This window comes from Salvelinus fontinalis, chromosome 29 (genome assembly GCF_029448725.1).
Source record: "Salvelinus fontinalis isolate EN_2023a chromosome 29, ASM2944872v1, whole genome shotgun sequence".
NCBI lineage: Eukaryota > Metazoa > Chordata > Actinopteri > Salmoniformes > Salmonidae > Salvelinus > Salvelinus fontinalis.
The window spans coordinates 39,000,780-39,018,944 of record NC_074693.1 but is presented as its reverse complement, the minus strand read 5'-3'; the positions used below and the strand labels follow the sequence as shown (position 1 = coordinate 39,018,944).

General features: G+C 43.9%; 1 protein-coding gene across 1 annotated transcript in view; it reads left to right on the top strand.

The window, feature by feature from the left end:
* Positions 1-41: 41 nt before the first annotated feature.
* The window catches only part of LOC129827963 (pro-epidermal growth factor-like), a 30,853-nt gene continuing 12,729 nt past the window's right edge, over positions 42-18,165 (top strand). The window contains exons 1-7 of the mRNA XM_055889279.1: positions 42-635; positions 3,033-3,232; positions 3,748-3,929; positions 4,851-5,078; positions 5,298-5,500; positions 5,607-5,720; positions 5,911-6,033. Coding sequence (XP_055745254.1) covers positions 509-635; positions 3,033-3,232; positions 3,748-3,929; positions 4,851-5,078; positions 5,298-5,500; positions 5,607-5,720; positions 5,911-6,033 — 1,177 coding nt within the window. The 5' untranslated portion in view covers positions 42-508. The remainder of the gene's footprint in view (positions 636-3,032; positions 3,233-3,747; positions 3,930-4,850; positions 5,079-5,297; positions 5,501-5,606; positions 5,721-5,910; positions 6,034-18,165) is intronic.

The window sequence follows — 18,165 nt, the reverse complement described above, 5'->3', positions numbered from 1 at the left end:
GGGTGAGGACTAGGAGCTGCTGTTGTTTTCTGAGACTTTGCTGCAGTCCTTGTCTCATTACTTGCATATTCTGCATTCTGCTTCAGACACCGACTCCTGTTCGAGGAAAATCCTTCCCCAGCCGGGCCCGGGATGTGTAAAATTTACCACGGGGGTGTCCGGAATTTCATACTTTGCTTCCAAAACAGCTAAGCAACCTGGGAGCCAGAGTGAGGAGCCCAAAAGATCCCACACAGCCTAGTTTGCGGCAGAGAATCCACTGGCTAACTCATTGACCCTCCCTTTTGTGTCCACAGCCTCCATCTCTTTTTCCACCTCTTTTGGGATGTGAAACTGGCTTCTCCTTTCTCTCTTCACGCCGGGGCCTTGGAGAAGGATGCCCAACGGCCATCAGCGACCGTCGCAGAGTTTTGGTGGAGTTCTCGCACGCACGGTCTGACCAAGATAAGGAATGCCTGGCTGGTGTGAGTAAAGTGCGGCTCCCCGGATTGAGACGGAGCGCAGGATTATGTTGGTTGTGACGGTCGCAGCAGTGCTGGTCTATTTCTCAGTGCAGAACGACGGAGCCTCAGCGGCCCCTGGGAAGGCATGTTGGCTTGGAAACCCGTCAGGTGTGGGTAATGGGAGCTGTGTGGGTGAGTTGGGTTCACATCTGTACTTTAGCAAAGTGTGCACTGGTTGGTACAGTAACAGTTTTGTTCACTCTAGAACCAAGACAAACTGGTTGTATGGACTAAGGAGCATAGTGTTATGTCTATTTACTTTTTATTTTTAGATTTTGTGAAAAATCGAAGTTTAACAAATTGGACCTTTAATAAATGTAACTTCATCCTAAAGTCTTCCACTTTGACACATGTAAACGATAACCAGTACCAGTGCACAAATGATATTGAGCTCCATTATCAAGCATTGACTTTCTGTCTAATATTCACAAATGACAAGATACATTGTATTGGTAGTACTCTCCTTTACATTAGCCTTACACTATTTTCAGTCAGTCTCCACACCAATATGCATTACAGTACATGTAACCGAAGGCGTCTGACACTATTTCGTTTTTGGCTGTGGCAAGTTGGTAAATAGTGACCCTTACACAAGGGTTACCTTTATCCCTGAGGGAAAACAGTGAGTGGGAGGGTAACAGACGGTCTCCTCATGCGTCACAGCGAGCTGGCTGGGCAGAGTGTGTGATCTGGGTAGGGCCGGTCCTAGCTGGCCGTAGACAGTACTGGTCTCTGGTCAGTTGGACGAGTGCCTGCCTTTAGTGGTGTCAGTGGAGGCTTAATTCAGGGTTATCCCCTCACACCCGGAGAGGTTATCCCCTATGACCGGGTCATGCCACTCCCATCATCATCATGACAAGTGTAGTGGACGCAGTGAAGACTTGTGGAATGCTTTCTCCATGGTCAAGAGGTTATCCCCTAGACTGGGTCACTTCCATGGCAGGTGTACTAGATTATAGGGGGAAATTCCAATTTGATGTCAACATATGTCACTTGTTACACAAATATCTCCCATTTACATAAATGCATGATTTACACAAAATGACCACCATTGTTTAAGGGGATTTAAAAAAAAATCAGAAACGAAGATGGCCCCCAAGGATGGCCCTAAATGGTCTGCATTGTGTATCCTAGCAACTTAGCAATGACCTGTTTTTAAAGTTCACCATCGGGCATCATTGACCTCATGAACCACCACACAGACAGATGATTCATTGTTTTTCTGCCCCTGGCCTATGGAGATTCATTGTTGTCTTCATTCCTCAACACCAGTGACTGGTGTCCATGGATGCACATGATAATGATGCTTCACCCATGTGTTGACATGGACATGTCAGACTAGATGAGCATGTTGTTTTGGGTCAAGGTCAAAGGAAGAGCTATCGAACACAACACATCTCGCATTCATGTTGTTAACCTTTTCAACGTGTCACAAGACAACGGTTGTCTCAGATGTTCTGTTTCCACTTAACAATACGATTTTGGATTCACTCAGTCAACAGTTTCTCTTCCAAACAGCATGAAGTAATTATATTTGAGTGAAATATAACATTATTTGGTATGTTACGCGCTAATATGATTTTAAACTTCCAATGACTGGAATGTCCAAGACAGTCTTTACTGACATATGAGGATGTTCACCATGTGAAAGGAGAGTATGAAAGCACATGTTGCTAAGAGACGACTGTTTTATTGGGAAGCAGCCAGAGCTGCCTTGAACTCCGCCCCGTTAAACGCCATCAATAGGATTTTAGACAGCAACATTGATTCAACTCATTCAACAAAGGTATCAGCACAGAACGGCACACATTGAAAAGGGACGGCCAGTAAAGTTCTATAGCGATCGTGACTTGTGCAGCCCTGGACGTCTTTCAGTCAGGAAACTATGTGACAGTAAGGAGAAAATGGACAGCTATGGATTACAAACTGCCACACTATAGTACTGCACACTCTGCACTGTTTACTCACCTTGAAATGTCCAAACTGCATCTGCATGCCACTCATTTGATCTCAAGCGGTTTAATGGGAATGTGCATTTAGATTTTCCTCAGTTACTGTATCAATGCATATATTCTGCCTAGTTATACGGGCCGTTGAGTTTTGGCTGCATGACACAAGAAATGTGACTATTCAACTTCAGCTCCTAAAATCTCACTCGAAATGAGGAGGTATTTGAGGTATAACAGCAACATTATAGGCTTCCTTTGCTATTGTATTATATTATATTACATTGATTCAGCTTCAGAACATTTTCCCATAAATATTTTTTTAGTATTCTCTGTGTATTCTCACATTGAAAGCGCTCTGGCAGCACTGCAGAGCATAACTCAGTTGGTCCCATCTAGTACCTGATTTCAAATCTTAGGTTACTTCCGGTCCAAGATGTGGTTCCAGTGTGTGTCACTTCTGAAATCCCTAACATCACAGTCCTCCAGGTTTATACAGTATTTTGGTTGTCTGATGGGATAACGACCATTATCATACACCATCTACCATCTATGATTTAGAATTTTTGTTCCTTTTGGAAAGCTCCAGAGCCCTATCTGATCTTCGGCCATGGTAAGGCTATATACCGGATGGACCTTGATGGAGGGAATCAAAAAAGGGTTGTGACCGGTGTTGGAAACTCTATCCTACTGGACTTCCACTACACCGAGGGGAGAGTTTACTGGGCCGATAAAAAGACAGGGGTCATCTACAAAGCAGCGATGGATGGAACACAGAGACAGGTGCATTTACATACTACTAGTTCACCTTAAAAAATGAATCACCTTTAAAAAAGAAACAGAATGTAATATTACGGTGTCCATATGAGGACAGAGTCGGAGTCACAAGAGTCACAGTCGCCTACCTCTTGAAAAGAGTATCTCGATTACTGAGGAAGAGTAAGGTGCTTACTAAGACGGGGATTTGCAGTTGTCTCTCTTAGCTACCTTAAGATGAATGCACTGTAAGTCGCTCTGGATAAGAGTGTCTGCTGAATGACTAAAATGTCAAATGCAGTGTAAAATTCTGTCCTAATATGGACACTGTGACTCAGGCGTTCCTAATATGGACACTGTGACTCAGGCATTCCTAATATGGACACTGTGACTCAGGCGTTCCTAATATGGCCACCGTATCCCATGGACAAAGTATTACCTCCGATTTGTCACTGGTCAATATGCGAATATCTATTGTATCCAAGGTTGAGTCAACGACATGAACGGTTATAGATCCACTACTGTACTGCATCCTTTTTCAGAAGCTGCACTCGTCTGAGAAAGGGATCTCGGGCCTTGCGGTCGACTGGGTTCACAATTTTGTCATTTGGACCAGTGGAGAAGTGGGAAGTATCAAAAGAGTGGATACAGATGGGAAAAACGAGAGGACTCTTCTAAGACATTTATCTCAGCCAATCTCCATAGCAGTTGCCCCAAATGACAGGTAACGCAATACATTATCTCAACATGTATCTCTGTATGTTTTCAAGTAACTATGAGTAAGATTAGAGCAGTGGTGACAAACATTCCAATGCAATTCCTTAGAGTTACCCACCGTCTTGTTTGTGGGTTACTATAATGCTGGGCCTTTAAAGGGTCCTTGCCTCTTTTAACACGGCTGGCACATACCTGTAGGTGTAATCTGTCAGATTGCCTCTCACTTACCTCCACTCTCTGGTCAGAGAAAAAGGGAGCCATTTTGACCCTCAGAGGCGATTGCTTCATGCCAGACAGGTATAAGTGAAGTACACCAAAACACAGATGCATATATTTTTTGATTATCTGTATTCTTCCTACGTGAAATTCTCCAATGTTCACTAATGTGTTCTACACTGAGTGGACAAAACATTAGGAACACCTTCCTAATATTGAGTTGCTCCCACATTTGCCTTCAGAACAGCCTCAATTCGTTGGGGCACGGACTCTGCCATACCCTGTTCAAAGGACCTTCAATCGTTTGTCTTGCCCATTCACCGTCTGAATGGCACACATACACAAACCATGTCTCAAATGTCTCAAAGCTTAGAAATCCTCATTTAACCCGTATCCTGCCCTTCATCTACTGTACACTGATTGAAATGGATTTAACAAGTGACATCAATAAGGGATCATAGCGTTCACCTGGATTGACCTGTCAGTCTGTATCATGGAAAGAGCAGGTGTTCCTAATGTTTTGTACACTCAGTGTTGTGTACATTCAATCTAACCTTGTGTTAATGTGGATGGATACATTTGGTGTAATCACCAATACCCAGAAATTGCATGTGTACTTGGTTAGGCATGTCTGGGCATGTCCTCTTACCTGATTTCAAGTCTTCAACGTGGGCCACTTCCTTATCCCTAAAACCACTATACCTTTCCTCAGATTTATATTCTGGCTGTCCGACGGGATCACACCGAGTATTCAGAGGTCGGACGTTGCTGGAGAGATGATTACTACAGTGCTGAAGATTCCGGAGAGACTGGGAGGGCTGTCGGTCGACCGGACGGACAAGAGACTGTTCTGGGTCCAGCTCAGTCTGGAGGGAGAAAGTGCCGTTGGGTCGTGTGACTACAACGGGAATGTTGTCAATGTCATTGACAGGCCACTACTGTAAGCAGATGTCGTTATAGTTATGTCACTCATTTGTCAGCACAGGTGACCTATAACTCCAGTGGTTAAATATCACTGTTTTGACATATTCTAGTGAGACCATGTTGTAAATGGGCAGCTATCTGTATTTAGCACTAGAGCAGTATACTGTATAATTAGATATATCACTTGTAGGTCGGGTTTATATTATTGCTAACTTCTGAATATTCTTCCCACCAGGTCTCAGTCTTTGGGGATGTCTGTGTTCCTGGAACAAGTCTACTACACTGATATGAGTTCACGGACCATACGGCAAGTCAATAAGTACTCAGGGGTTGAGGCAGAGAACATCAACCTAAAGCGAATGACACACCCCCCTACTGCTGTCAAGGTGGTACATCCCCTCAACCAGCCAATTGGAGACTCCATGCCTGTCTTTCCAGGTCAGAGTTCAGTGCATATTAGCTGTTTCGTCAATAAGTTTGGTCCAACTCTGTTCCAAAACCTTGAACTCTGCTCTAAACTTATTCCATAACCTTTTAAATGCAGCGTGTGATGGTCGTACAGGAGTGTGTGTGAATGTGTGCTCCAACCCAGCTGAGCAGGGGATCTGCCAGTGCACTGAAGGCTTTGCCCTCAGCAAACATGGAAACTACTGTGAAGGTATGGTATTCATTCATTTAGCACCAATGCTGGGCTATGTTATGCTTTGCTATGCTTTGATATACTATGTGATGCTATGAAATTGCAGTATTAGCAATTTATTTTATTAATTGTTGAGTGTGGAATGGATGATTACCTACAAGGATTACTAAGAAATAATTAGACTAAACGTACAAAAATTGAATCCTAGATGTCAATGAGTGTGGCCTGTGGGACCACGGCTGTTCCCTGGGCTGTGAGAACATTCCAGGCTCCTACTTCTGCACCTGCCCCAAGGGTTACGCTCTGCTGCCTGATAGGAAAACCTGCCAAGGTAAGACAGCACTTCTGCAAGAAAGCAATTCTCCTTCAAGGTCTTTGCTGGTGCTTGACCAAAAGTGGTCATTTCTTGTTGATTTGGAAAGTATGGTTATTTACTTCTGAATCTTTCTCTTGACACTAATACAATAAGAGAACAGCGCATTGTTGTACATGTTATGTGTTTAGACTTTGAGATTGGGTGCAATGCAAGGTAATCTTGTGTTCAGTATTGAACACTAGTTACAGCAAATGTTTTTATTTTATTTTGATTAATTAGGATCCCTATTAGTCGATGCCAATGGCGACAGCCAGTCTTACATATAACGAAAAATACATTACAGACAAAAGACTGACATGCATTTAAAAACATGAACATATAGTGTGTGTGTGTGTGTGTGTGTGTGTGTGTGTGTGTGTGTGTGTGTGCATATATCAGTTACACATACATGTCAGTACATACACACAACAAGTAGGTCACATGGGGGAGAGGCGTTGTGCCACGAGGTGTTGCTTTATTTGTTTTTTGAAACCAGGTTTGCTGTTCAATTGCACTATGTGAGATGGAAGGGAGTTCCATGCACTCACGGCTCTGTATAATACTGTACATTTCCTTGAATTTGTTCTGGACCTGGGGACTGTGAAAGAACCCTGTGTGTAAGTTGACCATACAAAAATTTGGAATTTCCAACACATTGGTGTTTCTTATAAAAACAAGATGTAACGCAGTCAGTCTTTCCTCAACTCTTAGCCAAGAGAGGCTGGCATGCGTAGTATTAATGTTAGCCCTCTGAATACAATGAAAGGCAAGACGTGCCGCTCTGTTCTGGACCAGCTGCAGCTTAACTTCTGTGCAGCACTTGACCATATGACTGGACAATGATTAAGATAAGATACAACTAGAGCCTGTGGACCTGCTTTGTGGAATGTGGTGTCAAAAAAGCAGAGCATCTCTTTATTACGGACAGACCTCTCCCCATCTTTACAACCATTGAATCTATATGTTTTGACCATGACAGTTTACCATCTAAGGTAACACCAAGTAATTTAGTCTCATCAACATGTTCAACAGCCACACCATTCATTACCAGAATCAGCTGAGGTCAAGAACTTAGGGAATGATTTGTACCAAATACAATGCTCTTAGTTTTAGAGATGTTCAGGACCAGTTAATTACTGGCCACCCATTTCAAAACAGACTGAAACTCTTTGTTAAGGGTTTCAGTGATTTCATTAGCTGTGGTTGCTGATGCTTATATGGTTGAATCATCAGCATACATGGACACACATGCTTTGTTTAATGACAGTGGCAAGTCATTGGTAAAAATAGAAAAGAGTAGAGGGCCTAGAGAGCTGCCCTGCAGTACACCACACAAGCTAGAGAAGCTTCCATTATAGAAAACAGTCTGAGTTACATTAGATAGATTGCTCTGAATCCATGATATGGCAGAAGTTGAAAAGCCATAACAGATACGTTTTCTCAACAACAGGTTATGGAAAATAATATCAAAGGCTGCACTGAAATATAACAGTACAGCACCCACAATCTTCTTATTTTCAATTTCTTTCAACCAATCATCAGTAATTTGTGTCAGTGCAGTACATGTTGAGTGCCCTTCCCTATAAGCACGCTCAAAGTCTGTTATTAATTTGCTAACTTATAAGTAACATTGTATTTGGTCAAGCACAATTTTTTCCAACAGTTTGCGAAGAGCTGGCAGCAAGCTGACAGGTCTGCTGTTAGAACCAGTAAAGGCCACTTTACCACTCTTGGGTAGCGGAATGACTTTGGCTTCCCTCCAGGCCTGAGGACAAAGACTTTCCTCTAGGCTCAGAATAAAGATATGACAGATAGGAGTGGCTATAGAGTCATTCTCAGTAGCTTTCCATCTAAGTAGTCAATGCCAGGAGATTTGTCATTATTGATCGATGACAATACATTTTCCACCTCTCCCACACTAACTTTATCAAATGAACCCTTATGTAGTCTTAACATTCTGTATACTCCCCTTGTCCTGAGGGTCAAAAATGACCTTCTTTGAATGTGTGGGGTTACAAGTGCCTTTCCCAGCTGCTCCAGGAACACCCTCTTGTTCCGCTTATCAGGCATCCAGGTAGGGTTGATCTTGTTCCATATCATGAAGGCATTGTATGACATCAATGATGTTATGGAAGATGACCAGGGGCCAGCGGGCAGTCATCCTCCTGCAGCTGTAAGTTCCAATCACCTTGTCCAGGTTGTCCACGCCTCCTTTATTGTGGTTGTACTCCAGGATGATGGCTGGCTTCCTGTCCTCACGATCACTGATCTCAGCTGTTTTGTGCAGTGTGCTCAGGAGGACCACATTCTTGTTCCTCTTTCCAAACTTTGATAAGAAGGCCTCTCTCCCCCTTGTTGCGAGGAGTGCAGGGGGAGCTCTGGCTTGTTCTTTCTAATTGTGCCAACCATGGTTATCTTCCCCTTCAGGAGCTGCTGGTTGAGTTCATAAGAGGTGAAGAAATTGTCACACGTGACATTGTGCCCCCTCAGTCCATCTGTCACATCAAGCACAACCCGCATCCCCTGGTTCTTCTCCGGGCCTCCACTGGTCGGTTTACCTGTGTAGACTTGAATCTTCCAAGCGTAGCTAGATTGTGCGTCACAGGCCACCCATATCTTGATGCCATACTTTGCTGGCTTGCTGGGCATATACTTCCGGAAAGGGCAGCGACCTTTTGACAAAAGAGATTACTATCAGTAATTAGTATCAGTGTCACAGAAAACCATCACATAAATCAATGATATTACAGCAATACAGTCAAATTAACAGTGAAAATCACTTACATTACAGACATGGAACCTGTTGCTCATTCACTGTTACTTCAGGCCCAGGGTTGTAGAGGTATGGCAGACGCTCCACTCACTTCTCCCAAACCTCTCTTATGGTCGCCAGTTTGTCTCTCACACGTCTTGCAGGTCTTGACTCACAGTCATCAAATCGTCGCATTCTTTAGAAAGTGTGAAATAATTTCAGTTGCATCGTGGCACAGAAAATCGCCTTTCGACTCTGCATCCCAGAGACTACATCTAGCCTCACCTCAGGACCTATACACACCCGCTAAGATTAGCAGCCCTATCTAGGCATGCACGTCAATCTAATCCATCCCTTTCCTGTTGTCTCCATATTTACAGAAAACCTGAAAATCTGTAATCTCTGGGATGATTTTTTCGATGGCTGGTGAGATGAACATGTAGAATGTCCTGGGCATTGGCAACTGCATGTCTTGTGGGCCCTGGGGTCATCCTTATGACATTTTGTGCTGCCATCCTGCCCTGGTTGTCATATGGTGACAAGGACCATGTTATTTTTTTGTTCTTTGACAAAAATGTCTTTCTTTCAGCTTGGGGGATTTCTTCTTCATCTGAAGATGACGCATCATGCTCTGGGTTGCATTCTTCCCCATTTTCTTCTTCAGATACCTCCTCTTCTAAATCATTGTTCTCTTGTTCCTCCTGGACATCTGAAAAAATCCAATCTACGACCTGTTGGGCACTGAAACGTGCACTCATGGCTTCACCAAAGAGAGAACTGGGGGGACTGTCATCTGCAGCACCTTTATCGCCTCTGACTGCATTCCCCATTAGTAAACAATGCTTTCAAGAAATGTTTATTTTGTCTGAAGTTTTGTTTACTTTGTCTGAAATTGTATCTATTTTGTCTATGAACTTGAGTCATGTGTGGGGTCGTGGATGGGAGATGCTGCACACTCACAAGACAGTTTTAGTTTTGTCTGAGTTTAATCAGTAGCACACAATCTCAACTTCTCAGTGTGTGTGTGTGTGTGTGTGTGTGTGTGTTTTGTGGTGTGTAAATTATTTTATAACTGGTGGGTCAAAATGACCCTAAGACAGTATTTGTACCCTGGTGGTGTACAGCTTTCATGGAAATATGAACAAATGCGATGTTTCCCTTTATCTATTGTTGGGGTCACTCTAGGAAAAGTTATCAAATTTCAAGTTGAAAAAAATATAATTTAGGGGTTTTTCTCTGCTGTTCAACATAGTGGCGGGTCATTTTTTACCCTTAAGACAACACAAGGGTTAAAATTTGCAATGCTTTTCTTTCATTATTTCTTTTTTTTATACTTGAGTACAATGGCTCACTGTTCGTTGTTGGCATTTCCTGACTAAGTTTGCCCACTTTGCCGATAAAATAATCATTAAAATAATTGGCAACATCAAATGGTTTTGTGATGAATAAGCCATCTGATATGATGAAAGAAGGAGTTGAATTTATCTTTATGCCAATAATTTCATTTAAAGTACTCCAAAGTTTCCAGCATTCTTTATATCAGTGATTTTGGCGTCATAATACAGTTTCTTATTCTTTTTGTTGAGTTTAGTCACATCATTTCTCAATTTGAAGTAGGTCAGGGAGTCAAATGTGCAGCCAGCCATATTAGCCACTCAGTTTTTCAATTCCTTTCAGTTCCTCATCATGGAGCCTCATCAGTTTTAACCTCTAACGAGCCCCCCCCCCCACACACACACTGATTAGCATCGCTAGCATAGCGTCACAATTAAATAGTAGCATCTAAATATCATTAAATCACAAGTCCAAGACACCTAATGAAAGATACAGATCTTGTGAATAAAGCCACCATTTCAGATTTTTTTAATGTTTTACAGGGAAGACACAATATGTAAATCTATTAGCTAAACACGTTAGCAAAAGACACTATTTTTCTTTGTCCACCATTTTTTCTCAACACCAGTAGCTATCACCAATTCGGCTAAACTAAGATATTGATAGCCACTAACCAAGAAAAAACCTCATCAGATGACAGTCTGATAACATATTTATGGTATAGGATAGGTTTTGTTAGAAAAATGTGCATATTTCAGGTATAAATCATAGTTTGCCATTGCAGCCACCATCACAAATCTCACCAAAGCGACTAGAATTACTACAGAGAGCAACTTGTATTACCAATTTACTCATCATAAAACATTTCTTAAAAATACACAGCACATAGCAATGGAAAGACACAGATCTTGTGAATTCAGACAACATTTCAGATTTTCTAAGTGTTTTACGGCGAAAACACAATAAATCGTTATATTAGCATACCACATATGCAAACGTTACCCGAGCACTGATTCTAGCCAAAGAGAGCGATATCGTATCATCGCCAAAATATATTAATTTTTTCACTAACCTTCTCAATTCTTCAGATGACACTCCTGTAACATCATATTACAACATACATATAGAGTTTGTTCGAAAATGTGCATATTTAGCCATAAAAAAACGTGGTTATACAATGACAATAGTAGCAAAACAAGCCTGGAAATGTCGGTCGCCATCTTTGAGTGATCTAGTTTAATCAATAGCTAATCATATACTTGACTAAAAAATACAGGGTTGACAGGAATCGAAAGACAAATTAGTTAATGCAATCGCTGATTTACATTTTTTAAATTATCCTTACTTTTCTATACAGGTTGCGCCAAGCGAAGCTATACAAAACAAAATGGCGGCGTAAGCGTTTAACATTTTTCGACAAACACGATTTATCATCATAAATTGTTCTTACTGTGAGCTGTTCTTCCATCAGAATCTTGGGCAAAGAATCCTTTCTTGGGTCTAATCTTCTTTTGGTCGAAAGATGTCCACTTGTCCGTCGAAATGCCCACTAACGTACGACCGGGACCCCGAAATGTGCCCAGCGCTTCAAAGTGCACAACAAAGCAATGCCTCAAAATTCCACTAAAAGGATATAAATTGCTATACAACGGTTCAAATTAACTACCTTATGATGCTGTTAACACCTATAACGGGTAAAAACATGACCGGAGAAATATTACTGGCTAAACTAACGCTTGGAAGGAGGCGAGTCCGATGTCCTTCGCGCGCAGGCAGCAAAGGGAAGCTACTTCCGCTATTTGGTGTCTTACAGAGAAACTGATTGCGCAATCGTCACCATTCAAAGCGTCATCACGCACTGACATCCAAGGGAAGACGTAAGCAGTGTCTGTTTCTCCATAGCATTTACAGTGAGCTTTAAACTGACTCCAGATCAGTGGCCAAAATGTTTGAAATCTGACTCCCTATCATGAAAAGGGCTGTAGATTGAGTTCTGTTTCACTCAGAGACAAAATTCCAACGGCTATAGAAACTAGAGTGTTTTCTATCCAATAATAGTAATAATATGCATTTTGTACATTTACATTACATTTAAGTCATTTAGCAGACGCTCTTATCCAGAGCGACTTACAAATTGGTGCATTCACCTTATGATATCCAGTGGAACAACCACTTTACAATAGTGCATCTAACTCTTTTAAGGGGGGGGGGGGGGGGGGTTAGAAGGATTACTTTATCCTATCCTAGGTATTCCTTAAAGAGGTGGGGTTTCAGGTGTCTCCGGAAGGTGGTGATTGACTCCGCTGACCTGGCGTCGTGAGGGAGTTTGTTCCACCATTGGGGTGCCAGAGCACCGAACAGTTTTGACTGGGCTGAGCAGGAACTGTACTTCCTCAGAGGTAGGGAGGCGAGCAGGCCAGAGGTGGATGAACGCAGTGCCCTTGTTTGGGTGTAGGGCCTGATCAGAGCCTGAAGGTACGGAGGTGCCGTTCCCCTCACAGCTCCGTAGGCAAGCACCATGGTCTTGTAGCGGATGCGAGCTTCAACTGGAAGCCAGTGGAGAGAGCGGAGGAGCGGGGTGACGTGAGAGAACTTGGGAAAGTTGAACACCAGACGGGCTGCGGCGTTCTGGATGAGTTGTAGGGGTTTAATGGCACAGGCAGGGAGCCCAGCCAACAGCGAGTTGCAGTAATCCAGACGGGAGATGACAAGTGCCTGGATTAGGACCTGCGCCGCTTCCTGTGTGAGGCAGGGTCGTACTCTGCGAATGTTGTAGAGCATGAACCTACAGGAACGGGTCACCGCCTTGATGTTAGTTAAGAACGACAGGGTGTTGTCCAGGATCACGCCAAGGTTCTTAGCACTCTGGGAGGAGGACACAATGGAGTTGTCAACCGTGATGGCGAGATCATGGAACGGGCAGTCCTTCCCCGGGAGGAAGAGCAGCTCCGTCTTGCCGAGGTTCAGCTTGAGGTGGTGATCCGTCATCCACACTGATATGTCTGCCAGACATGCAGAGATGCGATTCACCACCTGGTTATCAGAGGGGGGAAAGGAGAAGATTAATTGTGTGTCGTCTGCATAGCAATGATAGGAGAGACCATGTGAGGTTATGACAGAGCCAAGTGACTTGGTGTATAGCGAGAATAGGAGAGGGCCTAGAACAGAGCCCTGGGGGACACCAGTGGTGAGAGCACGTGGTGCGGAGACAGATTCTCGCCACGCCACCTGGTAGGAGCGACCTGTCAGGTAGGACGCAATCGAAGCGTGGGCCGCGCCGGAGATGCCCAGATCGGAGAGGGTGGAGAGGAGGATCTGATGGTTCACAGTATCAAAGGCAGCCGATAGGTCTAGAAGGATGAGAGCAGAGGAGAGAGAGTTAGCTTTAGCAGTGCGGAGCGCCTCCGTGACACAGAGAAGAGCAGTCTCAGTTGAATGACTAGTCTTAACCTGACTGATTTGGATCAAGAAGGTCATTCTGAGAGAGATAGCAGGAGAGCTGGCCAAGGACGGCACGTTCAAGAGTTTTGGAGAGAAAAGAAAGAAGGGATACTGGTCTGTAGTTGTTGACATCGGAGGGATCGAGTGTAGGTTTTTTCAGAAGGGGTGCAACTCTCGCTCTCGAAGACGGAAGGGACGTAGCCAGCGGTCAAGGATGAGTTGATGAGCGAGGTGAGGTAAGGGAGAAGGTCTCCGGAAATGGTCTGGAGAAGAGAGGAGGGGATAGGGTCAAGCGGGCAGGTTGTTGGGCGGCCGGCCGTCACAAGACGCGAGATTTCATCTGGAGAGAGAGGGGAGAAAGAGGTCAAAGCACAGGGTAGGGCAGTGTGAGCAGAACCAGCGGTGTCGTTTGACTTAGCAAACGAGGATCGGATGTCGTCGACCTTTTTTTCAAAATGGTTGACGTAGTCATCAGCAGAGAGGGAGGAGGGGGGAGGAGGGGGAGGAGGATTCAGGAGGGAGGAGAAGGTGGCAAAGAGCTTCCTAGGGTTAGAGGCAGATGCTTGGAATTTAGAGTGGTAGAAATTGGCTTTAGCAGCAGAGACAGAAGAGGAGAATGTAGAGAGGAGGGAGTGAAAGGATGCCAGGTCCGCAGGGAGGCGAGTTTTCCTCCATTTCCGCTCGGCTGCCCGGAGCCCTGTTCTGTGAGCTCGCAATGAGTCGTCGAGCCACGGAGCAGGAGGGGAGGACCGAGCCGGCCTGGAGGATAGGGGACATAGAGAGTCAAAGGATTGTACGAGCAAGAATTGAGTAGGAAGCCGTTTAATCTGTAATGCTAATTATGCTAATGAGAAAACAGCACCCCCTATAGTCGCAAGAAGTTAACAGTACATTTCTTAACAGGTGCACGTTTATCAATAATTAAAAGAAACAATTTCATAAATGTATCTAATCAAATCAAATGTTATTGGTCACATACACATGGTTAGCAGATGTTATTGCGAGTGTGGCAAAATGCTTATGCTTCTAGATCCAACAAGTGCAGCAGTATCTAACAGGTAATATCTAACAATTCCACAACAAAACCTAATACACACAATCTAGTAAAGGAATGGGATGATATAAGTATATATAAGTATAAAATATATGGATGAGCAGTGACAGAGCGGCTAAGATGCAATAGATAGTAAAGAGTAGATTATATACATATGAGATGAGTAATGCGAGATATGTAAACATAATGCCACACAAAGTGGCATTATTAAAGTGAATAGTCTTCCATTTTTTAAAGTGGCCAATGATATCAAGTCTGTAGATTGGCAGCCGCCTCTCTTTGCTAGTGGTGGCTGTTTAACAATCTGATGGCCTTGAGATAGAAGCTGTTTTTCAATCTCTCTGTCCCAGCTTTGATGCACCTGTACTGACCTCGCCATTAAGGATGGAAGCAGGGTGAACGGGCAGTGGCTCGGGTGGTTATTGTACTTGATTATCTTTTTTGCCTTCCTGTGACAACAGGTGTTGTAGGTGTCCTGGAGGGCAGGTAGTTTGGCCCCGGTGATGAGTTGTGCAGACCGCACCACCCTCTGGAGAGCCTTGCGGTTGTGGGAAATGCAATTGCTGTACCAGGTGGTGATACAGCCCGACAGGATGCTCTCAATTGAGCACCTGTAAAAGTTAGTGAGGGATTTCGGTGACAAGCCACATTTTTTCAGCCTCCTGAGGTTGAGGAGGCGCTATTGCACCTTCTCCACCACACGGTCTGTGTGCTGGACCATTCCAGTTTGTCAGTGATATGAACACAGTGGAACTTAAAAACTTTCCACCTTCTCCAAAGCTGTGATGTTGATGTGGATAGGGGGGTGCTCCCTTTGCTGTTTCCTGAAGTCCACGATCATCTCCTTTGTTTTGCTGACGTTGAGTGAGAGGTTATTTTCCTGACACCACACTCCGAGGGCCCTCGGATACTCCCTGTAGGCTGTCTCATCGTTGTTGGTAATCAAGCCTACCACTGTTGTGTCGTCTGCAAGCTTGATGATGGAGTTGGAGGCATGCATGGCCACGCAGTCGTGGGTGAACAGGGAATAAAAGAGGTGACTGAGAACGCCCTCTTGTGAGGCCCCAGTGTTGAGGATCAGCAAAGTGGAGATGTTGTTTCCTACCTTCATCACCAGGGGGGCGGCCCATCAGGAAGTCCAGGACTCCGTTGCACAGAGCAGGGTCGAGACCCAGGGTCTCAGTCTTAATGATGAGTTTGGAGGGTACTATGGTGTTGAATGCTGAGCTGTAGTCAATGAACAGCATTCTTACATAGGTATTCCTCTTGTTCAGATGGGATAGGGCAGTGTGCAGTGTGATGGCGATTGCATCGTCTGTGGACCTATTGGGGCAGTAAGCAAATTGAAGTGGGTCTAGAGTGACAGGTAGGGTGGAGGTGTAATGATCCTTGACTAGTCTCTCAAAGCACTTCATGATGACAGAAGTGAGTGCTACGTGGCGATAGTCATTTAGTTCAGTTACCTTAGCTTTCTTGGGAAATGGAACAATGGTGGCCCTCTTAAAGCATGTGGGGACAGCAGACTGGGATAGGGATTGATTGAATATGTCCATAAACACACCAGCCAGCTGGTCTGCGCATGCTCTGAGGAAGCAATTTGGGATGCTGTCTGGGCCGGCAGCCTTGCGAGGGTTAACACGTTTAAATGTTTTACTCATGTCGCCCACTGAGAAGGAGAGCCCACAGTCTTTGGTAACGGGCCGTGTCGGTGGCACTGTATTATCCTCAAATCGCGCAAAGAAGTTGTTTATTTTGTCTGGAAGCAAGACGTCGATGTCCATGACCGGACTTGTTTTCTTTTTGTAATCCGTGATTGTCTGCAGACCCTGTCACCTACGTCTCGTTTTTGAGCCTCCACTTTGCGACTCCACTTTGTCTCTATACTGACACTTTGCTTGTTTGATTGCCTTACGGAGGGAATAACTACACTGTTTGTATTCGGTTATATTTCCAGTCGCCTTGCCATGATTAAATGCGGTGGCAGGTGCTTTCAGCTTTGCGCGAATGCTGCCATCAATCCACGGTTTCTGGTTAGGGAAGGTTTTAATAGTCACAGTCGGTACAACATATCCTATACACTTCCTTATGAACTCGCTCAACGAGTTAGAGTATACGTCAATGTTATTCTCTGAGTCTACCTGGAACATATCCCAGTCCATGTGATCAAAGCAATCTTGAAGCGTGTAATCCGATTGGTCAGTCCAGCGTTGGATACACCTAAGCTCGGGCGCTTCCTGTTTAAGTTTCTGCCTATAGGAGGGGAGCAACAAGATGGAGTCATGGTCAGATTTGCCAAAAGGAGGGCGGGGGAGGGCCTTGTATGCATCGCAGAAGTTAGAGTAGCAATGGTCGAGCGTGTTACTCAGTCGTGTATAGCAATCGATATTCTGATAGAATTTAGGTAGCCTTGTTCTCAAATTAGCTTTGTTAAAATACCCAGCTACAATAAATGCAGACTCAGGATATATGGTTTCCAGTTTGTATAAAGTCCAGTGAAGTTCCTTGATGTTCGTCTTGGTATCCGCTTGCGGGGGGACATACACGGCTGTGACGATAACCGAGGAAAGTTCTCTTGGGAGACGATACGGTCAGCATTTGATTGTGAGGAATTCTTGGTTTGGTGAACAAAAGGACTTGAGTATGTTGTTACAATTACACCATGAGTCGTTAACCTCTCTGGGATATGTGGGACGGTAGCGTCCCACCTGGCCAACATCCAGTGAAAATGCAGAGCGCCAAACTCAAATAAATTACTATAAAAATTTTACTTTCATGAAATCACACATTCAATATACCAAATTAGAGCTACACTTGTTGTGAATCCAGCCAACGTGTCATATTTCAAAAATGCTTTGTGGCGAACGCAAACAATGCTATTATCTGAGGATAGCAACCAAGCAAACAAACACAGACCATCATATTTCAACCCTCCCGGCACGACACAAACGACACAAAACCCTCCCGGCACGACAAAAAAATGCCTTACCTTTGACGAGCTTCTTCTATTGGCACTCCAATATGTCCCATAAACATCACAAATGGTCCTTTTGTTTGATTAATTCCGTCGATATATATCCAAAATGTCCATTTATTTGGCACGTTTGATCCAGAAAAACATCGGTTCCAACATGCACAACATGACTACAAAATATCTCAAAAGTTACCTGTAAGCTTTGTCCAAACTTTTCAAACTACTTTTGTAATACAACTTTAAGTATGTTTTTTACGTAAATAATAGATAAAATTGAAGATGGGATGATCTGTGTTCAATACCGGAGGAAAACAATGTGTAGCATGCTTTCTGGTCACGCGCCTCTAACAAACAGTACACTTCACTGGAGCCTCATTCTGAACATGGCTACTTCTTCATTTCTCAAAGGAAAAAGCCTCAACTAATTTCTAAAAACTGTTGACATCCAGTGGAAGCGTTATGAACTGCAGGAAGGTCCCTTAGAAATCTGGAAACCCATTGAAAAGAGTGACCTCAAAAAATAAAAAATCTGAATGGTTTGTCCTCTGGGTTTTG